This window comes from Euprymna scolopes, chromosome 6 (assembly GCF_053919585.1).
Source record: "Euprymna scolopes isolate OS-2025 chromosome 6, ASM5391958v1, whole genome shotgun sequence".
Classification (NCBI taxonomy): domain Eukaryota; kingdom Metazoa; phylum Mollusca; class Cephalopoda; order Sepiida; family Sepiolidae; genus Euprymna; species Euprymna scolopes.
The window spans coordinates 137,426,058-137,451,064 of NC_136487.1; the positions used below are offsets into that span (position 1 = coordinate 137,426,058).

A 25,007-nucleotide genomic window follows, 5' to 3' on the forward strand; every position below is an offset into this window, starting at 1 on the left:
TATAATTATATAAAAATTCTCCCTATATAAATAATTATATAAAAATTCTCCTTGAAATACTTCAATACATACATAATTATAATGATTCAATAATATCAGAAAATTATTATTTACTGCTTCTATATTGAAGTATTTCAGGGAGAATTTTAGCAGTTTAGGCTTATTTGGGGGCTATCACTATCTTCTAAACTAGAGCCAATCTGGCAAAACCAATGTTATATTCGTAATCAGCGACCTTCAAAACCCCAGAAAACACTCCTAGATGGTCTGCCAAAGAAAAAAAATAAAAATTTGTTGACCAGTGTAATTTGGAACAAAGATAAAGTCAAATAAATATCCTTCGTCTTAACTGATCTTTTCATGGTATGAAAGTACTTATTTGCAGGCGGCATTCCCTCGATCACAAGGGATCATGCAAAAAACGCATATATAAGGGAAAAACATGTAGCAACCAAGGTGAGAGTACAGTTTGTGAATTTGCACACTTTTGTGATGGTAGTGGCCACATGATGGTCTACACGTGTATCACATGGTTAAGATGCAAAAGTTGTTAATGTTTTATTACTCAGGTATTCATACATTAAATTTGAAGAGACTATAATGTAGATATTTCAGGTAAAATTGAAAAGAAGAGGGTGGGGGCAGTTCTAAGTTTCTTTCAAGTATATGTCGACATTTTGGTTCTTATTCAGAATTCTCTCGATATTAAAAAAATAAAGTAGGAGATCACTACCTGTGATGAAACAAAAATATTAAAATCATGTAAATTGATCAAATAGTTCTATTTTTAAATAAGAAAAGCAAATTTGATGAGCAACATAAAAACGTCCACCTTGTCTGCCACTTTGAAAACAATCTAAAATAAAAAATAAAAAAATAAATAAAATGGCGATAAAAATACTTAAAGCAAGATTTATGCTGTAATGTTCACAAATTACCATTAATTTTTGTTTATAAAATTAAAAAGAAATTATTAAAAATAAAACTACTTGATCAATTTACATGATTCTTGGAATATATGTTTTGCCACAAGCATATACATCATACAGTTTTCTTTGATTTAAAATTTTTCAGTTTTATTTCTTAAACAGTTTTCATTTTGTGTCATTGACTGTCCTAACTTCTTGCCGGATTTTACAGAGGCAATATTGTAAGCCATTGGTCTGGATCTGTACAAGCACCACATATTAAAATAATCACCTGAAATTAAAATAAAATAAAGAGAAAATCGATTTCTTTTTTCATAATTTATTTTTTTCTGTTCTTGTTCAAAACAAGAGTAATGTCCGAGTAAAAAAAAAAAAAAAAAAAAAAAAAGCAGTCTTCTTTTCTGCTATTTTTGGATGCAGAAAAACAAAAGAATTTCTTGCTGGAAATTTAGATTACAGATGCATTCATGTCGAAGGAGGTAAAATGTATCTGTTTGTGTAGAGATATGTGCGTGTGTGCATGTGTTAGGAAGGCATGAGTCAGTCATCCAAATAAAATACAAAACTGTCAATGGCCATAAAACAATTGACATCATTTAAAAAAAAAAAAAAAAAAAAAAAAAAAGAGAAAAGGAAAAATTGATTAATAAATAAATAAATGAATGAATGAAAGACAATTTGGTTAATGTTACACACACAGATATCCATGTATGCTTCTAGAATAGTAATTTCAAGGTTATGAAGCATAAAAAAAAAAAGAAAAAAAGGAAAAAAAGAAAGAAAAAAAAAGAAAAAAAAAAAAAAAAGAGTTTTTATGTTATTTTTATATTTTAAGCAGTCCTCTGCTCTTGGTCATAAAATGTAGTGAAAAATTTTTCATTACATTTTGGGATCAAGAGCAGAGGACTACTTGAAAGAGAAAAAGAAAATATTAAAGATAAAGAAAATCGTTTTTATGCTTCATAAACCCCTCATAACGTTGAAATATATATATGGTTAACAGAATTTGATAAACAAATGTGAAAGGAGAAAGTTAATTTTGTACAAATCCCGAAAATCAATTCTACATCTTTCCGCCATCAGAGTGGGCCAACCAAAGTGTCACCATTATAAAAAAGAAATGACCATCCAAAGAAATATAGGGATATAAATAGGAGCAAAAGTAGAAAAAATTTTCCATAGAAAAACGTGCTTCTCTGATGATCATTAAGTTGGTGGAATAAAGGAAACAATATAAAAAAAAAGGAAGTCCTTGTCTAAAATTTCCGTTATGTTAAAAAAACAAAAAGAAAAAAAAAATCTGTGTGCTGTATGATGGAAAGAAAATATTGTACACCAAAAAAATTGATCAAGTAATTTTTTATAAATTCATTTTTAAACGCATGTTAACAAAGGCTTACTAAAATCTCACAAGTTTGAATTATTTACAGTTATTTCCCTTGTTTAAGATAGCGTTTGAACAGTGTCACCGTTCCTTGGCTACAAAATTTTATATTTTAATTTAAAAATAAAATTACATGATCAATTTACTTAATTATGGTGCAAGATATTATCTTTCTGTCACGGGTACATACAGCATACAGATTTAAAAAAAAATTTTTTATTTATTTATTTTTTTGAGCATCGAGAAGAGAAATGGAGAAAGAACGAAAATGGGAAAGAGAAGAAAAGAGGAATGAAAAAAATAAAAGAAATTATGTAGAAAAATTCTTATTTTTAATTAGAAAATATTAATAGTTAAATATAACAAAAACAAATTCCTTCTCTTATTAAATATCGACAGAAATATTTCAATGAAATTCATCCTTAAAACACAAATTAACAAAAAAAAAAAAAAAAAGAAAAAAAGGGGGGGGGGATTATTTTATTTTATTTTTTACATCGGGGTCACCACTTATGAAGGCCCAGAAGCCACTCAGGGATAAGGGTTATTGCGTGTACAGTAATCAATGGGATAGTATCATAGTAATCGTTAGTATTGGAGATTTGATAAAATGTCTTACGTAAGTGGCCGATTCATCAGGAATTTGTTTATGTTGGACTTGAAGACATCCAAGTTGTAATCAGGTGGGAAACAGGCAAACGGAAGAAAGTTCCACAGGTGTGCACTTCTAAGAAAGAATCTTTGTTCATTGAATCTACATCCAATCCAAAGATTTAACTACCCCCTCCTCCCAAACACTAAATTAAAAAAAAAATTAAATTGGGTGTTTGGAGGAGAAGGGTAATTAAAAAAGGAAAATATTACAAAAAGGAAAATAAAAACCTATCAAGTTCAATTTTTAGATGTATAAATTTTCAAGAATGTATTTAAAAGTGCTCTAAATGTTAGTAAAAAAATTTAAAAAAATTCATAACATAATAAATATGTAGAAATTCAGTTATTTAATTAGCATTGTTAATTATTAGTGGATTAGTCTGCCAGTCATCTACATTGCTGAGATAATTTTATGTTTGTACTATGTTGTCACCCTTCACCCCCCCTTTTTTTTTTTTAAAAGATGAGATTGCTCAAAATGCAATGGAAAAAAAAAAAAAAAAAAAAAAAAAAAATCTTAAAATTTTACCTGATATACCTGTTGTATTCTAGTGAGAGTTCCACATTCCAAACATTTTCTTGGCCTCCTGTCCAAAGCTGATACAATAATATTGTGGGGGGTCTGTATTTGTGCTAAAAGTCCTTAGAATGTAAATATGCCACAAAATCGTACAACAGTTTTGAAAATAGACTGAAACTATATTACCGAGAAATAGGAGTGGGGAAAGCGGATGAATTCCTTATTGAATATATCAAGACAGGTGTAATATTACCCAACATGTTGTAGCCTCGTCCGCGAAGCAAAGAATAGAAAAGAATTTCAAGATTTTTTTTTTTTCGTTGTACATTTATTTCCTCTATCTCCCACCAAACGTGACTTCTCATTACGTGATCGTCTTCTCTAACCTACTCTCTCTCCTTTTTAGTCTTTTTCCTTATTGTGATGTCATTTCGCTCACAGCTCGGTATTTACATATAGCCGTCTGGGCTATGTTACATAGGTAAATGAAGCTCAACTCTAAAGGAGCTTCAAGTAATAACTGAACCTGATAGATATAATCTCTAAGTAAAGCAAACTGTTAAGAGGAGCAATTCAATTTCCCCTCTCCGCTTCCTTATTGAACGGATATAAAGTTTTATGTAACTTTATATATATATATAGATTTTTTTTTTGTAGATTACTATAATGCTCCTTATCTTAGGTTGAGCATATCGGGAAGTGATATACAAACTGCCAATAACGTATTAAGCGATACTCTTTATGTAAACAAATCGAGCTTAGGCATTTGGACGATGTCAAAACATTAATTCACTAACTGCACAGTAGTAGCTGTATAGCATAATGGGAAGAAGCCTTAACAGGTCGGGTTTCAATCCTGGTTTGAGGTAGTTACCTATCTAGCCACACTGATGAGCTGTGATACAGCAAAACAGTACTGTATGTGGGTGATTATATATATATATATATATATATATATATATATATATATATATATATATAATGTAGATAGCGCAACAAATTGAAAAATAATTGCAACTCTAATTTTCAGATTTTGTAATCATGCCTATATTCCTTTTAAAGTTTTTTTTCTTCTGATGAGTTAAGGGCGGAATAAATTAAAAAATTGGCATAATTACATGAATAATCCTGCACTACAAAACAAGTGCTGTCAAGAATTGTGCATTTCAATATACTTAAAGAAAAACGATAAGATGGTCACCATCTTGAAATTAGGAATATAGACTTGTCATATATATATATATATATATATATATATATATATAATTGGGTAAAACCGAAATATTCAAATAAAGTTTCAGAAATAAATATTAGAACGCACTTTCTATATACGTTTCAAAGATTTAAAATTTATTTGCTATCAAATAACTTTCATAAAATTTCCAATACACAAAGAATTTTCATCGTCAACAACTGAATTTGAACATTTCAATTTACATTGAATATGTTTTGAATATATCAAATTTTACATAATCAAAAAAACAATGGAAGTTCTAATTGATATAACTTTAATTATAGATCATATTAACTGCTGCATTAAAATAACTCTTAGCATATATCTGTAAATTAGGTATAAATTTTTTATTTATACAACTATTTAGTTACACATTTACAAACATGTTTCAGAGCCATAAATAGAACCCTTTGGGCAACCAATTTTTTTTTTTTATTGTAGCTCCATTAGGTGGAACATATAAACAGTTTGAATGTTTTTGCTTAATATGAATTAATCAAGTGTTCTATTTCAGAATTAAATTTTGTCTCATTCCACCTAAAAGAAAAAAATATTTACACCCTAATAAACAGCTCTATTTATTATTGAGCATTTTCATATAAAACACAGTAAAAGGATCACTGGAGTTTTAGCCTGTGGACATAAACTTACCTGAATTACTATTTAAAAAAAATTATGATTGTCACACATGAATTATAGTTTATCAACTCAAATAGTTCACTGATGACTATCCACAACCTTAGATCTACATTAAGCTAATCACCAACATTGAGCACCCTTTATAAATATAGCATGTAATTATATATATATTACATAAAAAAGATCTTCAATGCTATTCAAAATGAATTACTAATAATTCTTGAAATATCTTACAGAAAGATTTCAAAGTGAAAATACCCGTTAATTTCATTAATTGCCATTTCATTTAAAAAAGGTTTGTTGTAGAATTAATTTACAACTGAGAAAAACAGACTCTGTAAATGTAAAAGAAAGACATTAAAAATCTGGATTCTAGTTCAGAATTCACCCTATATTAAAAGTAAAAATACAGAAAAACATGTATGCATCCATGACAGATCAAAAATATTCCAAAAGCCACATGAATTGATCAAATAGTTATTTTTTTATAAAGAAAATAATTTTAAGTGATTAATGGGAACCCGTAGGCATTACAACATAAATCTCTACATTTTTTTTAATTGAGCTATCTCCCTTGTTTGAGATTTTTTGCTCAAAATGGCAGGCAAGATAACTTGTCAAATACTCATAAAATTTGAATTTTCAAAAAAAAAAATAAATAAATAAATCTACTTGGTTGATTTGTGATTTTTGGATTATATCATATCTTCGTTTCATCACAGATAGATAACAGATTTTTCTTTACTTTTTAAATATATGAGGAATTCTGGACAAGAAATCAATTCTGTTAGGAATTTGTGATGTAATGACTTGGAATAAATGGTTTATGGAAGGTTGGAAGTTATGGAGGGTCAAGAGTGCATTGCTAGACAGAAGGTAACTGACAAAATATGTCTCAAATGTGCCAAGAAAAAAAAAAGTCCTTTGTGACATGATCTACTGTGTATGTGGGAAAATGTATCTATTACGTAAGTAGGACTATTGATGAAGGAAGAGAGTGATTAAATACAGCGATTGGAACAGCCATGGCCTGAGACGGGCATACATGGAGTGCTTATTTCAAAAGCCAACCAACTGCTGCTTGCCTAACAGTCACTACCCTTTCAAGATTTTCTCCATCAAACCTTGTAACAAAGAAAGAGGACGTGAAAAAAACTCTTCTTTGGTGCTTCTCTAACTATGAATGGAAACCCATCCAACTATTTCTATTAAATTAGGTATGTCTATATGTTCAGATATTTCTATTTACTGGATTCATTCTAATTAACTTATGAATTTTGAAACAGTTGCTAGGCATAAAAGTAGGCAATGTTTGCTATATTAAGTTTTATACGAAGAGGATAGGAGATGTAATGTGGAAATTTAGATACCCCTCCAATTCTTGTAAAATTTTAGATATTAGACATTAATATTTCAAATTTCAGTTGCTTTGGAGTACTTTAAAACGGTTTTAGAGGGTACAATATATCCCATGTAAACAATAAAATATTTCAGATTTTCACAAATTAAGCAAAATTCTCTAAATTTCAATTTCTTCTTAAAACCCTTTAAGCTTAACCCTCAAATTTTAAACATTTTCTAGAATCAAAATCATGTAATGGATTTTAAAATTGAAATAAAGTATTCTAGACACAAGGTTTAGTAGCATTATCTCTCTATTTTAATTTTCCATAAGTAAAATTGAATGTTATGCCAAACTGTTCTAATTAGGGAATTAATTTCAGTCGTCACAGAACGGGTAAAATTCTAATATTTATATAAAGCTGCACTGAATGTTATTTCTGACCATCAAATTAACTACGTAACGGTGATTTTAAGTCCTGCTTCTTGTAAAGAGACACCGGTTTAAAAAGTAGAGCACGGTTAGTAGAGATATTGGCTGGACGGAAGTCACCGTAGCCAACTTTTAGCACGGACCTTACTAACCAACAAAAATATACAAGAATGATACAGAGAAAAAAACAGTACTTGCTTGTAACAAAAAAAAAAAAAAAAAAAAGTACACGTGAAAAAAAATACGAAAGATTTAAAGAAAAGCATTATGTATAAAATTTGGTTGAGTCTGATTGGTTATTTTTTCTTTAATTTATTTGTATTAAACAAGACTTATAGTTTTTATCTTTAGCATTATCATTATCACAGAGACCCAAACAAATCTTTATTTTTTTTAATTTTTTTTTTTTTGAAAAATGTTGGTCAATGGATGACAGTGGCCAGCCAAGGAATGAAAGGTTAGACATTATAAAAAAAAAAAGAAAAAAAAAAAAGAAAAAAAACAATTAAAAAAATTCTGATGATTGCAAAGTGAGATACGAAAAAAAAAAAAAAAAAATACTTATGTCTTTGAGATGAACACAACCAGAGACTGACGCACACATGCACACAAGTATGTTAGGGTAGGCTGACTTGGGGACCGCAAGCTTCAACAAGTCTTAATAATTGGCCTATGATGAAGTAAATATTAAGGTTCAGAGTTTTTTTAGATGAGGATAATTTGTAGTTTTCGTACTAGCATTCTCCTCAGTTATTTTCACATTTCAGCAAATGTAACCTCCGACCTTCTTTAAGTGGTTCTTTATGAACTTGAGTCTTTGTGTAGAACTCAGGAACCTATATGGAATTTCTATCACCTGCTGTGAATTATCTGAAACACTCCAAAGTCTGTCCGATGCCGATGACCCAAAGCCAGGTGGTAGGTCACTTAAGACACGGGGAGGAGAGGATCTTATTTAGTTGTCTCCCCAAAAGGGCAAAGTTAGACACAAAGTCATTTTTTAATATAAGGAAAATCCAGTTTCCAAAAACGGACACTTTTTGAACAAAAATTCAAATTGCCTCAATCTAGAAAAATTGCTACTTCACTGACCACTTGCAGCATTAGAACAGATACTACACTTTGTTTCTGAGCAAAAGGCCAACACCCATTAAAAATCTTGAATATTTCAGATTTTCAATCCATCTGATCCATAGTCATTAGATATCAATTAAGCAAGATTCCTTGAATTTCAATTTCTTTTTAAGACCTTATGCTTAGGACTTAAATTTTAGACATTTTCTAGAATCAAACTCGTCTAATGGATTTTGATCAAAATTGGAATAAGGATTATAGATATGAGGTTCAGTAGCACGATATCTTTATTTTAATCTTTGCAAGGAGATATAAAGTAGTGCGAACTGTTCTGTTAGAATTAATTTTATAAGTCCTGGGATGAGTTTGTTTAAAGGAAAAAAAAAACAAAAAAACGCATGTTATCAACAGAGAAATAAAAATGAGATTAAATTTTTCCAGAAGAAAAAATACAAAATGCATGGTTAAAAACAAAAAACTAGCCAAAAGGTCCAGAATTCTGATACTAATGAGCCAAAGTCAAGTGGTGACATACCACTGAAGACATGGAGATGATCAGTTGATGACAACCTGATCTAAATGGGTGGCACAAGCGAAATGGCAACAGACAGAAGAAGTTTCAGCTGATTAAACTTCTGACCTTCTTCGGGTGCATCTTTTCAAACCTGGGAATTTTTCTTTTTATTTTGTATAGATTTCCAAGTTTGACATAAACATTGACAAATTCAAAAAGATCGACCTGAAGAAGGTCAGAGTTTACATTGGTCAAAACGTGAGAACAACAACGAAGATGAGAATCAGTATTCAAAATAAAAAACGGATGTACTAAAGACTCATACAAAATATTTTATTCACAACTTTTTACTCGCATCTGAGGAAACTAATATTAAAAAGAAAAAATTACAATTTTCTAATTGTTATTTGGAAGTTATAACCATAGCAAAGTAATAATAAATATGGAAGAAAGAGGTTATTGTGCCATGTTCAAATAATTTGGAAAGATCATGATTTGTCTGCTAGAATTTCTATAGAATGACTGCGTAATCAAAATTGATTTTACTACGAACACTGCTTGAAAAGAACCCGAAATATTTCTTCAAATATATATATATATATATATATATATATATATATATATATAACAAAAAAAAAAAAAAAAAAAAAAAAATTTTTTTAATTATATTTATTAATCATATCAACATTTTGTGCATAAAAGTCACTAAAAACCCAAGAACATGCTTGTAGAATTTAAGTTTCCGTTTAGTAAAATACCACTTTATATTAAAAAAAAAAAAAAAAAAAAAAAAAAAAAAAAAAAAGGCATAATTAGTCCCCACCTCCTGTTTTTGTTGAAATAGGCAGTTTAGATTAAGGAAGCTGAAACATTATGAATGCAGTCTCCCCACTACCAACCCCACCTTCCAGCATGTCCCTCCTCTGTTGGAACAAGGAGTAGAAAAGCCGTCCCCCAAGTACACATTTGCCTCAGCTCATAGATTGAACCAAAGTGTGAATGACTAGTCTTTCTTATTGGCACGTCTCATTGTTAACTAGACTTCCTGCTTGTTATATCACTACTTGTTTCTTAATTTGATAGGATTGTTAAGAGTAACTAAATTGCTATCATCTAAATATTCTTACAAGGACAAAAAAAAAAATAATAAAAATAAAATAAATTTGGGCTAGTTAGAACCAGATATTGATTTATTAGATTAATTGCTATCAATAAAAGTGTTTTGGTTGAAAACTGCAATTTATGTTTCCATTAATCATGGTAAAAGTTATGAATATAATATTTTGTATCAGTTTTTTCTTTTTTTAAATCTCATTAACCCCGATTATCTCGACTTGTCCAAAGCTGATTTTAAGATGAAAAAAGTTTTTTTTTAAATTTGGAAAATCAACCTACCCTAACACAAAACAAAAACACCCGTTTTCTCACATCCACACAAACAGACAAAACTTTCGTGTGAGGTTTGCCATTGTGAGTTCTGTCGAGTCTCGATCAGCTATGAAACCAGGCTTCCCAGCAAGCTGAGACATCGAGAGTCGAATAGAAATAGCCAGCAAGAACGGCACTTATCGCAACCACAGTAACTCTCAGAGCCATCTTCCTATTTTGTCTTCGGATGGCCAAAGCTTCTCGTGCTTTCTTCTCGGCGGCAAACTTGAGGGCTCTGGAAGACAAACAAACAATGCATGAGTAAAGTCTTCCTGACTGGAGGAAAAGTCTGTGGGGGGGTATAATTAGGGAGAAGGGGTGGTGGGTGCTGAATGTTGCAGGACAGATGGGACAAGAGAATCCAACGTACGCTTGAGTGGCATCCCGGACAGCGGCGGCGTTGGCGGCAGCACTGTCACAGATCAGTTCTGTCGGGGGGTACTGCAGAAAAAGGTCCCCAGCTTTGCTGATGAGTTGCTCAAAGGGGAGGTCATCAGGGATACGAGACAGAAGTTGATGGACATTGGCCATCTCACACTGGCAGCAAAGAATCTCCTTTTCTCGGTGAAGAACAATCTGAAATGAAGTGAGGAGAAAAGAAAAAAATATTCATAAGTTCACAGCAATTGCATTTTCAAAGTTAAAAATTTAAATTTCCTTGAGATATTTGAGATATTGTGTGTGTGTGTGATACTATGTCTCTACCCCTCGCCAAATGTGAGGAAGAAAAGGATCAATTAAAAAAGGGAGAGAAAGAGGGAAAGGGAGGGAGCGGAAAGAGTAAAAAAAAAAAAGGAAATAAGTTGATCAGCGAAACAAAGATCATAGGAAATGAGCTTAGTAGAAAGACAATGGAGAGGAATGTTGTTCACGAAGGAACACAAAGGCAGCTGAAAAGTCACTTTGTGTGTATGTGTGTGTGAATTCCTCATAGGTTCCGAAACGGCTGAGCCTATCTTTTGCAAATTTCACACAAAGATAATTTATATGTCTGGCAGTATTCTTAGATATGTTTTGTACAGAAATTCATCCGATAAGTATCAAAAATAAAAATAAATCCGATCTTAAAAATAGTTTTTCTCTCTTATAGATAAAAAGAATAAATTTTACAGTGTGGCAGGTGACTAGGACAGAAGATCCGGCATACAGGTTTATATATTTAGAGTAAGTTTACGGACAGTTTTAAAAGTGGCAGTAAATTTTGTGACAGTTTACAGACATTCTTGACTTTGTGACAGTTGAAGAGAGTTTTGAGTTTGGGATAATTGAATGCAGGTTGTAGTTCAGAGCAGATCGAGATGAGCTGACATCACCTGATGAACACAATCTCAATTAAAGACGTACATGTGGATCCTAACGCTTACGTCGTTTCCCATGATGGCGTCACACTTACACACAGAGCCCAACCGACATATATGGAATGTGTTAGAGTTTTGTTTATCTTCAGTGTTTTATGTAGTTGACAATGCAAAATATTTGTTATTTATTTGTGTTGATCTATCTATTTGTCTATCAATTTATCTATCTATCCAGTGATATTGTTAAAATAGTTTATATTCGAAGTCATTTATTGTTTAGAGATGTATGATGAACTTGTCAAACCTATAAATTGGATAAGTCGCACCGAAAGAGTGCATGAGAGCTTACCCAGAAGGACATGGTTGTCACGTGATCAGGTTAGCTGGAAAAATAGAGAAGTTGGATTAAGGATGTCAACAGTGCCTCTGAGATGGGTATATATGCTGATGACACTACACTCTATAACAGGCATGACAGGAAAACAAATGAACACATATCTAAAGAAATGGCAAAAACACTAGAGGATGACCTCCAATCTGTAGTGGAATGGGGATATAAATGGATGGTCACATTAAATGCTGCCAAGACTAAACTGGTTTCCTTCAATAATTACAAGAAACCTTCTCTGCCACCAATAGCAATGGCCAGTGACTCCCTGTCTGAGAGTACATCTTTCAAACTGCCTAACGTTCACAGGAAACATGAGTTGGAACAATTATATTGAAAACATTGCCAGGGCCGCTGCGAAAAAGGTAGGCTCTCTCTTCTGTGCTAGAAAACTACTGACACCTGAAAGTATCCTGTAACTCTATAAGGCCACCATTCGTCCATGTATGGAGTATTGTTGTCACATTTGGGCTGGTGCATCTGCTAGTCTCTTGCTCCTAGTCAAGGTTCAAAAAAGAGTTGCCAATCTGATAGGCCCTGAACTGGCATCTAAGCTTCAGCCTCTGTCCCATCAACGAAACGTTGCACCTCTCTGCCTGTTCTACAAGTATTTTAATGGTGAATGCTCTGACGAACTACAGCCACTTGTGCCCCCACGACGTAAACACCCTCGACAAACCCGACAGGCAGCTAAATCCCACCCCCACACAGTAGAGATCCCTAGATGTAAAAGCTCTTTCTACTCCAGTAGTTTCTTCCCCAGAACCGCTAGACTCTGGAATTCCATTCCAGGTTCCTGCTTCCCTAACTGTACTGACATGCAGAAGTTCAAGTGCAATGTGAACTGACATCTTGCTGCCCAAATCCCAACATAGTCCCCCAGTAGTTGCTGCCCCTGATAGTAGCCCCCTACACCAAAGTGGCAATGTGCCTTGTTTGGGGTGAAAATGTAATAAAAAAAAAAAATAAATAAAAAAAAATAATAATAAAAAGGGGTCTCCTCTCAAAGAGAGGAGGGAGGAGCTTCTCAGACGTAGGACGTATAGGAACTAGCCATTCAATCGTTGATTGCTGCTCTGCTAGACGTAATGTCTGGAAGTGAATAAATAACAATAAAAAAAATCAACCCATGGTCTTGAGTTAATCACATGCGTCTTCTTGTCAAGAGAATCAACTCCCTCAAGATGATTGAAGAACCCTCCCAAAAAGTAGCAGCAGAACCAGATATGCCACGTTTATGTATTTGTGTTATATGCCAACACACACATGATCACTTAAAGAGAATTAACAGTCATGGCAGAATTAAAAGGGTTAAAGAAAAGAGTTAATTATACACTAAGAAAATGTTAAAAACACACACCTTGACTGCAACACGATACGCTAGGGTTCAATTAGTGAAGAACCACCATAAACATTTAGTGACTTGTATGCACATTCAGATGAACCGTTCATCACATACATATGCAGTATGTCCATTCAGTGTATATATAACGTATACGTCATGTTAGTACCCCATTATATAACAAGTCTTATTATACTTATGAATCCATGCCTGCCTCCAAAGTAAAATAGATGAGGACACAGCCAGAGCAGAAAATGAAAGATAATGAGACAATGGAAACAGCATTAAGGGTCAAGATTGTTGTCGAGCGAGGAGGAACACGTGGTTGCACATATGCAGTGAGAACATCAGTACAAGTGACGATGACTCGTGTAATGTGCCACAACTACTGCTAACAAGAAAAGATTACCAAACATGACAGCAACAAAAAGGAGACATCATTAACGGGGAGGTGATGTGGTTAATGACACAGACTGTCACCCTAGGTGTGCCAAGTTCAAACCAAGTTTGTTTCAGAAACATTTTCACTTTTAGATGTTGACAATCTTCGCATGGTTCCTACTGTAAGTATCCAATCTTTTTTCTAGAAAGAATTCTAACTAGAAAGATATATAAGAAATGAATGCCAACAATAATCATCTTATTCATGAAAAAAGAATCAATGCTATTGAGCATTAGTGTACAATAAAGAAAACCCATTTCTCTCCCACAATGAAAAATGCGGTAACGGTCAGAAAATGGGATGGAAAAGTCAGCACTCTCAAGGAGGAGCATTGACCTGTAAAAAGAATGTAGACAACGCGGTCTGCATTCTCTGGTAGGGGCATCCCAGGTGATTAGCTTGAGACTAATCTTTTCTCACAGAGAAAAAGCAAAGCCTGGAATGATGGACCGCCTAGAACTGCACAGGAACAGCATTTTTCAGTAATCAACAGGGAAAAGGTCATTAAAAGAAAAAAAAAAATGGTGTAGACTTGATTTTGTGGACTTGAGAAAAAAAAGTCTCAGGTGAAACAGTATACAATAAAGAGAAGAGTGTTTTTATTAGAAAAAAATGTCTACAGCTGCTGTAGATGATGATGATAGTGTTACGTTGTAGAAATATACCATGCATTACTGAAGGAAACTAGGGCAGTAGCCCTTGATATTTGAATTGTATGGTATTACTGGACAGATAATATAATTAGAGCCTTCTTAGAAGAGAAAAAATCCAGGTTGTCCTCGATGGCGATACATCCAAGCAGGACATTATAAAAGCATGTGCGCCCCTGGGGTTGATCCTTGAGCCTTTATTGTTCCTGCTATTCATAAACAACTTCCCTATATAAATTGTGCCCAATTAGATATATTTGAAGACACTACACTATACCAGACATGTAGAAAATCGAATGTACCTATATCATAGGAAATATTTGAAACTTTAAAAAATGACCTCCTGTCTGTAGTTGAGTTGAGACAAATGAATGGTGACATTTAATGCTACTAAGACAAAGCGCCTTTCCTTTAATAAGAAACCTTACCAAACACTGATTGCCATGGTTGAAAGCACTTTTCCGGAGAGTCTAACAAACTCCTTGGTTTAATATTCACAGGTAACATGAATTGAAACAAATAAAGAGGACATTGCCAAAACTGTTGCAAACAAGAGGCTCCCTCTACCAATCTAGTAAACTTATCACACTTGAAAGTATCCTATATCTCTACAAAGCCACCACTCGCTCATGCATAGAATATTGTTGCCACAAATGGACCAGTGGATAAATCACTAATCTCTCTCTATCGTAGAAAGTCTCCAATCTAATATGTCCCACTGTCAACCAATCTTCAGCCGCAATATTGCATCCCTGTACTTTGTTTTACAAATACTTAAATGGAATGTGTGGCCACGAAATCATAGGACTGGCGCCCACTTCTTCCTTGATGTGAATACCCTCGACCAACCTGATAAGCACCAATATCACATTAGCTTCATTGTAGATGTCTCTTGATGCTGAATAGCTTACTCTAACAGTTTCTCCCCTTCAACTGCTAGGCTGGAATTCCCTCCCCATTTCCTCATGTGTATTAACATTCTCACTGCTCAACTCCTTACTTAGAGTGTTGTTCCTGTAGAGATGGTCCGTAATTTACCGTAACCCCTCATGTGTCAGTAGCAATGTGCTTTGTTTAAGATGACTGTGCATGTGTGCATGTGTGTGTAAGGGACATTCCAAAAGTCTTCCATTTTTTTAATTCTGACCAAATGGGTCAGAGGATTGCAAATTACATTACTATGATGAGTGAACTTATGCATTTATGACCTGAAAGTGTTATCCCTTTGTTGCAGATATTGACGGTGTGAGCCTAAAAAAAGCAACAAATGCATCAATGAATTCCTGTATGCAGAAAAAAATTGAACCAATCAACATTTGCCAGTGCCTGTTGAACCTTTATGAAGTAGTTGATGTCGGCATAGTTAGAAGATGGGTTTGTCGATTTCAGAGTGGTAACAGATGCAAGCGACAAAGCATGCTCCAAGCGCCCAGTCACCACTTCATTGCTGGCAAAAGTGCCTTGAGAATAGTGGTGACTATGTAGAAACAAATTCTGGTACCACTCCCGTATTCATAGCTCTTCAACTTTTATTTATTTTTTTAAAATTAAAAATAGGATGCATTATTTTTGGAACAACCCATATATATATCTCATTCAAATGCGGTAGTTTCTGAATATATGGTAACGTAGCAGTTTTAATCATTTAGAACTGATTTTAAAGCTTTACTGCTCACTCATTTTTCAACCAAATTTCAAACAATTATTACAGTTTATAGATCACCTTCTCAGCTATATTGTGAAAAATTTTTTTTTCAATTTTCGTTCAGTAAAACCAAAGTTATGATAAATTTTCTGGTGTTCCAAATTGTAAAAAAAATGTAAGGTGAGTGACATTTTTTTTTTTCATAGCAACCATGTCACTTCAGCGACTACTGTTGCTACTAATTCACTGCTGTCGAGAAAAGAGAAATGAGAAGTGAAACAGAATGGAAGGGAGATAATTGGGGGTATTTTATTGAAAGCAGACGAATGCTGTACATGGTTATTACATATGTATTTATGCGGGCAAAAAATAAAACTGAAATTAAACAAAGAACAAGTGAATTTATCAGAAGCCTGGAAAAAATCATGGATTACAATAGAAAAATCCGAGCATGAAAAGTAATATGCTTATGGTTAAGCTTAAGCATGGAAAAGTAAAGGACTAGTTGTTAAACTGGAAAAGAAATTCTAGTAGAAAATATAATAAACTAGACTACCCGTGACCCATTGGGTCAGTATGTAATATTAGCTATGGAATTAATGTACGAGTGTGACACTTGTGATGTAAAGAAAATAGTTTTTTGTGACATAAAACAGAAACATCTCTATAAAAGCATATTAAAATGAAAAAAGAATATATAGATTTCTATGAGTCGTTCTGTTTATAATTGTTTATTTTTGAAAAAAAAAACAAAAAAAAAAACTTACAGCCATTGAACTATAAGTGGTTTGCTATACTCAAGTAAATGTGCACTGAACAGATACCATAATACTTAAAGTTAAATTCAAATTTTGATATATCTTTTAATTTAAACGCGAAAAACAAAAAAAAAACAATTGGGATGCTGAAAACGTACACCATAAAACAATGTTTTATTATCGCGTTGTATATTTATTTGTAACGCAATTAAAAAAAAAAAAAAATTTTTTTCGGGGTTTTGTGTTGGTAGTGTACAAGAAAATGTATAAATGTTTTTAAGAAAGGTGTATAAAAAAAAAAAATGGAGAATAAATTACAAAAGAGGACGGCAGTGGGTAAATCGCTGTTGTAAAATGCTCTTATTGTTGTCAACGGGTTAAAGATTTATTTGTAAAAAAATTGCATTAAAAATGTAATACGAAAATGAACGATGTAAAAAAAAAAAAAATAAATAAATAAAATAAAATAAAATAAAATAAAAATAGCAGAAAGTATTACCAATTGTTTATCTGGACAATTTTAACGTGAAAAAAAAAAAAAAAAAAAAAAAAAATTTAGGACACTGAAAACATACACAGTAAAAATACGTTTTATTGTCGTGTTGATTATTTAGTATAATATATATATTGTATATATGAAACAGGTTGATGATTATACGTATTATTTGTAATCATGTTTTGCGTTTGCTTCCTATATTTTGAAGTTTTTTATCCAATATATTTAAGATATTCGCTTTTCTAAGGATGTCCGTTGTTCGAACGAAACCGGTCGAGCAATTTGTGTTTATTTGTTTACACTTATGGGTTTGTTTATGTACGCATGCGCAACCGGAAGTTGTAAGCCAGACGTTGGGTTAAAACACCCGTTACAAGATCATTTGAGTTTTAAAATTATATAGATTTATAACTTAAACTATTACAGCATTAAGAATTGATTATTTAATGTTAAATTAGATTTTTTAAAAAATTAATGCTGCAATATTTTAAGTTATAAATTTATCATATTTTTTACCAGAATATCTTGTCTTGTTCTTTTCTAGTTTTAACAACTAGTCCTTTACTTTTCCATGTTTAAGCTTAACCAGATTACTTTTCACGCTCGCATTTTTCTATTGTAAAATATATATATATATATATATATATATATATACACACACACACACACACATACATACTAACAGGCCACCTCCGGCATTGCCCAGTTGTAAAATATGCCTAACTATGATAATTAAAAAAAAAAAAAGAAAAAGAAAAGACTCTTGCACCACCACCAAAAATCGAAATCAAAATGTTTAGCTTGTGATTTACTTTTTCCTTTGATGGCAATGCCTGAGCTATGAAGACATGTTTGCTGCAAAACTAAAAATTAAAACAGGAACCAATAACTATGACATTATTCATGCATATTTGTAATTCCATCATTTAACCTTCACCTAGCAAATTCCATTTTTTTAAATTTTCACCAATTTTCCCTGGCCCAAATATAAAGTTTCACAGTAGTTTGAATACCCTATATATTAAGTTTCATGTCTGTAGACCAAAAACTGACAGGAGTTTGGTAGTCAAATTTTTTTTTAAACAAATTATATATATATATATATATATATATATATATGCATACAAATATTTATAGAAAAGGGTTTGTGTTTACAACCTTTTTACACAAATATTACGCAAGTATAAATCATGTACAATATCTGCATGGTATAATTATGCGTAAAAGTTAACAAAAAGATGATCACCCCATAAGAAAACCAAAAAACTAATAGGGAATTAATTAAAATGAATGTTTAAAAGAATATGCAAATTAGCTAGATCTTTTGCAGATGAATGCAATTCCACGATCCATATATAACAAACTTGTATTTTCTTTTTAAATAAATGGAAAAAAAGGGTTTTAATATAAATATTAATACACACACAAAAAAAAAAAAAAAGAAAAAAAAAAAAATTAAAATCTATAATAGAACCCCGGGATACAGCATTAAAAAGTAGTAACAAAATACACTACAGTATATAATACACATATATATATATATATATAATCAAATAATATAAATAACACTAAGTTGGGGCAAACACCGTAGGGGCCAGAAAAATATATTCCACATAGTAACCTGCAAAAACTGTATCCTAAGGCCACTGTATCCTGGGGTTCTACTATATACATATTATATATAAATAAATGCTCTGACGAACTGCAAGCACTTGTACCGCCTCCTCGTCATAAATATCCTAGACAAACAGCTAAATCACACCTCTTCACAGTAGAGATCCCTAGAAGTAAGAGCGCCTTCTACTCCAGTAGTTTCTTCCTCAGAACCGCTAGACTTTAGAATTCCCTTCCAGGTTCCTGCTTCCCCAACTATACTGACATGCAGAAGTTCAAGTATAACATGAACCGACATCTTGCTGCCCAACTCCCCACATAGTACCCCTGTAGCTTATGTCTCTGATAGTAGCCCCCTATATCAAAGCGGCAATCTGCCTTGTTTGGGGTGAAAAATGTAATAATAAAAAAAGACATTGTTGCTGTAGATGTTAATAGTGTTGAGTTGTAGGAACAGAACTGCTGCAGGTGGGATCTGAAACTGCTGCTGCAAGTGTGGTTAACAGGATCCACAGTAAGTTAGTTGTAGTGAATCTATGCAAAGCTGTGTAAAAGCTGCTGTAAGGAATCATACGGCTGTAATGGTCAGCGCTGTTGCAGCTGCTATCACTACTGTAATGATGATCAGTTTTGAAGGATAAAAAAAAAAAATAATTGCTTTTTTAGTTTTGCTGTTACAAAATGTTTGTGCACATTCAATGCAACACAGGTCATGATTTTCTGTCCATCCAAATTCTGTGCTCAGTTTCAATAAAGATGGTCAATCATGTGGTCTTAGCCATTGTTGTAACAAACTTTTTTCTTTTTTTTTTTTTTTTTTTCAAACAAAATTACAATTCCGAGTTTTAGAACAAGTAACAATTTTTAAAATTTTATTTTGAGAGGTTTGAAATGACAAGCTTGCAATCAGAACAAATAGTTTGCATACAGGCCATGCTGAGACAAACTTAATGATCAACTGGACATAAAAATTTACTAACCAGGAGATTTATCAACTGAAGTAGACGTAACTTTTGTATGATCTCAAGTGGCTTGCTTTCTTAGTGAGGAATTTCATTTTTAAGATGAATACTTTTCCAAAATTGCATCCAATTTTCTGGGTGTCAAATTTAGGTCAAACAGCAAGTTAACTTAAAAATTATTAGTTGTTTAATCACTGGACATGAAAATTGATACAAAGGAAAAAAGGTATAAACCAGCATATCAATATATAAAAATTTGCGGAAACCAACGGTCGCAATAATCTGTTTTTCATGTAGCAAACAAGTTTTAGATTGACTTTAAACTATGTTTTATATTTTATAGTAGACTGGCAGATGTACCCCGTGTAACCCAGTACAAAACGTAATGTTACATTTCTTAAGTAAAAAATAAAACAAAAACTGAGAAATGTACATGTACGTATTGTTTTTCTTAACAGTTCACTTCTTGTAAGAAAAAAAACCCAAAAAAACTTAAGCCGAAATCAAAACCAAAATCTAAAGACAGTGAGTCAAGTATAATAACCATTAGGCCAGCCTGCCATGATCTTTAAAGTGTTTTCAAACGCACTTATTTTTAACATAAGGAAGCTGTCATGTGAATGATTCACGTATGTGCAGTCATGAAAGTTGACAAACAAAAATCCAATGACCCCAGTACCAATTTTTCAATTTTGACCCCTTAGCAGTTCTTTTTTTTTTTCTAGATGAAACAGAGTAAAATGTTGTCCACATGTTTGAATACCCTATATACCAAATTTCAAGTCTGTAGATCAAAAATTTGTTGAGTATATAGGTTGAGAGTTGTCCTCACTGACACATTCTCACTTATAGATATAAGGAAATTCTGGTCCAAAATAAAAATAAAGAAAACAAAAAAAATCCGTGTACCCATGACATAATAAATATATATTCCAAAATCGCCTAAATCGATCAAGTAATTTTATTTCTAGCCAAGAAAAAAAAATTCATGAAAGAGAAAAGCAACTGTCTTGTGTTATCTTGTAAATAATTTCAAGAAACAAGGGAGATAATTAACAATAAGTCAAACAGGCAAGATTTTTATTCTAATGCCTATGCATTCCAATTAATCACTTAAAAACGATTTTTTTTTAAATAAAACTACTTGATCAATTTATGTGATTTTTGGAATATGATATTTTCATTTCATCAAAAGTATGTACATCATACAGATTTTTATATTTTTTTAATATGGGCAATTCTGGACAGAAATAAAAAATACTTACTGCAGCTGCCAAGTAAATTGGCATAAGCGGGTGACAAGCAATGAAAAAGTCGTATAATCTGACAATGTGACGATATTCATTGAGAACGTGTCCGTACCATGTGATTAACCAGCTGAGACAGAACATTGTACCGACATCAGACCTGAAAGACAAAACCAATGATGTTGAGCGTGTCGTAATATGGGATGCGGTAGGCATGGTGATGTAAAAAAAAAAAAAGAAAAAAGAAAAAAAAAAAGACTTTCACTTCTTGGTTATTTTGAAAGGTTGTGAAAATTGTAAATAACATCGCTTCAGAAAAGCTATACTCACTGCAAACTTTAAATTTGCTTTCAAACAGTACTATGTCTGCCTATATAACTAGGAGTTTAGAATAGTAAACAAGTAAACAATACAGGGTGGAACGATAAATTTGTCGCCATCTATCATTATGGGACAAAGTAAAAATCATAGAGAGAAACTGGAGAACAAGACTACTAAAAAAAAAAGCAGCAGCACATATGCTAAGTAGACCTAGTATAGAATTTAATACTATTTGGGAACCAGTAATTATAAACAATAGATAATATATACAAGTAATAAGTATAGCGATAGATATACATTAATATATAGTAATGATTAGTAATAAATGGTGATATTTACAACTAGAAATAAAAATAGGTTTAAGGCTCCTAAAATTCGTACTAGAATTGTCCGCAAGGACCTGTGGCGCAGTGGTTAGAGTACTGGGAAAAATCAATTGTAAAAGTGATATTCTCCTGAAGGTTAAAGGTTCAATCCTTAGTGTAAGCGACCGAAAAATACATTTGCGAATTACTTAGGACATCTATTCAGTCATGGCTGACGGAACAAAGAGCACACTCCCCCCGTGAAGTAAATAAAGGGTTCCGCTCGAAATTCTGTCCAAATTCCCAGATTTCGGCAGAAACATTCCCAAGTTTGACAAGATACACCTGAAGAAGGTTAGAGGTTATATGGACCGAGACGTGAAAATAATCCTCATCTCAGAAATTCAGAAACGTCAACAGTAGGCATGTTTACATGAATATTAATAGAATAATTGTCCATGAGAAAGGTTGGCGATTCTCCAGTTTCACTTCCATTTTTAAAAAAACTCAAAAAAATAAACCTAATAGCTCAAAATAGTCTTATGTAATTTTTAGATTACCAAGTTTACACCAAAAATTAGGCAAATTTATTTAGTAGGTTTGTTTTAAAATCAATTTTATCAGTGAAATCTCTCATCAGCTATTTTCAGCCTTATTAAAGTTAAGGGACATAACTCAAACTTTAAATCAAATAGCTTCCTAAATTTTCACTAGAAAAAAAAAAAAAGTCTTTGTGCAATATTTATTTTTAAAAACTTTAAATCAAATAGCTTCCTAAATTTTCACTAAAAAAGTCTTTGTGCAATATTTATTTTTAAAAAATTGAAGCAAAAAAACTGGAATAGCACCAAAATTTTTTACCGTTGTAGAAATTTTTCCAATTCTGGATTTGCTTTGGCAACAATTGGATTTAAATAATTCATCACCACTTTTGTCCTTTCCATTGTGGCATCCATGAAAGCTCTGAAAAAAATAGAAAAGATTCTGACAACTAAATCACATCTTCTAGCAGAGACAAGGAATAAAAAAATTTTTTTTTTAAATAAACATTAATACTAATAATTTTTTTTTTCTTTATATTCAATTAATCATAGCGGAAAAAAAGTTTTAGCTCGTATATATGACAAACATATACTACACTAGTTCTGCTACCCCACCGCTGAAAGGTAGAGATAATGCTTGAGGGATGCTCTCATGAGAACAGAGCATGACACTCAGTCCTGAATTGAGCATTGAAAGATAGAGTACACGTGATAGTACGCTTATGTTGTTATGGAACACAAGAAATTATCTGTTATTTATTAGTTTGTCAATCTATCTATATAGATATATGTAGATAGATCAATCTATCTAACTGATGAGGTAAACAAGAGATGAGATGTGAAGCTATGTTTTGATAAAAGTTGTCAAAACATTAAAACTAAAAAATGGACGTTGCACCAGAAGTTCTAAAAATAGCTGACCGAAAGGACGTGGTTGTTATAATATAAGGTTGACTGGACATAGAGGAAAGTTGGAAATTTGATGTTAAAGAGAGCAGACGGTTTAACAAATCGTCCCCCCTCACCGGGGAGGGAGCTGACTTGTCTCAAAAATGGAGACTAATAGAATTAACGACCCAAGCAAAGACACTCGCTTTCCATTCTTTTGTGATAGACACCTAGAAAGTGAATAAAAACTATATAAAACCAACCATTGTCTTGAAGTTGAAATGCATTCATTCACTGGTTTCCAGTTTTCCTCCAAGAACAGATTAAATTCTAGGTGGACCACAAGACCAACAACGTAGTTGAATAAAGTATGTCGAAACACATGTATGACACACACAAAAACATTTAGACGATCATAGAACGAACTCAAATAGCTCACAAAGATAACTTAGGGTTCAGATAGTGAAGAACCTCACAAGACATTTAGAGACTTACACTCAAACTCCCATATATAACACACTTTAATTTTCAGACATACTAAATCTCCATTGGTAATAAATATAGAAAGATGAGCGAGTTCGATAACCAACAGCATATAGAGAGGACTATAAAAAGTTTTAGATGTAAAAGGCATTCACTCCATAAAACATGGTATATTATGTACTTTTTTTTAGATGGGCAAAATGCTAGGAGAAAAGAAAAGGTTTTGTATCAAGATAGCATTTCAAGTGAATAAGGGAAGATCATAGAGGTGGTTGAGGGTTTCAGAAATAATTTAATTCTACTTTTTCTTCCTCTCAACATTCATATTTTTATTTTCTTGGCCATTTATATTCATTGTAGTGTATATTGAATAGTATATTTTGTGAAAATCTATTAGACCATGTACAAAGTACTGTTGGGGTGGTGAATCTGTCCCATTTAAGGGTTTTTGATAAAATGCAGAAATTTGATTGGTTCCAACTATTTTCTTATGCACCTGTCTTTCTCAGACTTAATGTTGCTAGTCTCAGTATTTTCTAAAAAAATACTATTATGGCGCGTGTTCTACAGAATTGTCCAATATATTCCCTACTTCCTTTGTTCCAACCATTTTAACTTTGATCTAATGGTTTCCATCAATTCACCGTTGTGATACTTTATTGTAATACAGCTTTCTATTCCAGTAGCATCTTTCCAAAAATTGCAGGCTTGTGGAACTCCTCTTGTTGATCATTTTCCTCTTACCTATTGACCTTAGTCTTTTCAAAACTAAGGTCAATAGGCAACTCCTTTGTTTGCAATAATCATCTTTTGTTCCTGTTAGCTCCTTACATAAAACGGCTTCGTGCCATGTCTGGAGAGATTCCCATGCTAGCCTACGAATAGACAATCTATTCGGAAAAGTTTACATAACTTTACATTTTCAGAGTGCTTCCCTTCAGCACTCAGCATTAAATCAACGCATTGCAAAAAAAAAAAACAAATCCACAACATTCAGCTCAATATATGTGAAATCAACATCATATTCAGTTTAAAGTTGTTTGCATGCATTGAATGGTTTGAAGAAATTAACTTCTTCCCTTAAGTTCAATTTTATCAGTTTCTCCATGTTTTCGTGGCTCTTTTTACCCAATGAACTGAACATGCTACCTCAACTGTTCTGCTTCTACTAACCAAGCACATTTATCCATTCTTTTAACATGGTCGTATATAATCAAAGTCTACTCCTCTGCAAATATCTACTGTCCAGATTTAATTCTCCTCTGAGGTCATCAGAACTAACCCCATTTTTAAGACTTATATTGCACATTCATCATGTATCATTCTTTTATCATTTCTCACCATGCAACACATGTCCTCAACCCACACTGGGCAGGTTTCACTTTCATACATCATGCTTTTTCCTTGGTTGACAGTGGTAATGGTCTGCTGGTTAGTAATGGCGAAAGTTCTTTGAACTATTAAATTAAACACTGG

General features: G+C 32.4%; 1 protein-coding gene across 4 annotated transcripts in view; it reads right to left on the minus strand.

The window, feature by feature from the left end:
* Positions 1-1,049: 1,049 nt before the first annotated feature.
* LOC145277982 (TBC1 domain family member 20-like) overlaps positions 1,050-25,007 on the minus strand; it is a 129,461-nt gene continuing 105,503 nt past the window's right edge. For 2 of the 4 annotated variants that reach the window (XR_013868269.1, XR_013868270.1), the window contains exons 6-10: positions 22,480-22,581; positions 21,011-21,152; positions 10,521-10,726; positions 10,118-10,385; positions 1,050-1,200 (exon numbers count right to left, since the gene is read on the minus strand). Coding sequence is in view for 2 of the 4 variants with exons in the window: in XM_080130122.1 (XP_079986248.1) it covers positions 10,214-10,385; positions 10,521-10,726; positions 21,011-21,152; positions 22,480-22,581 (622 nt within the window). In the remaining 2 variants the exon portion in view is untranslated. Of the gene's footprint in view, positions 1,201-9,489; positions 10,386-10,520; positions 10,727-21,010; positions 21,153-22,479; positions 22,582-25,007 lie in introns of those variants that run through there. The other 2 variants (XM_080130122.1, XM_080130123.1) reach the window with 2 other exon arrangements.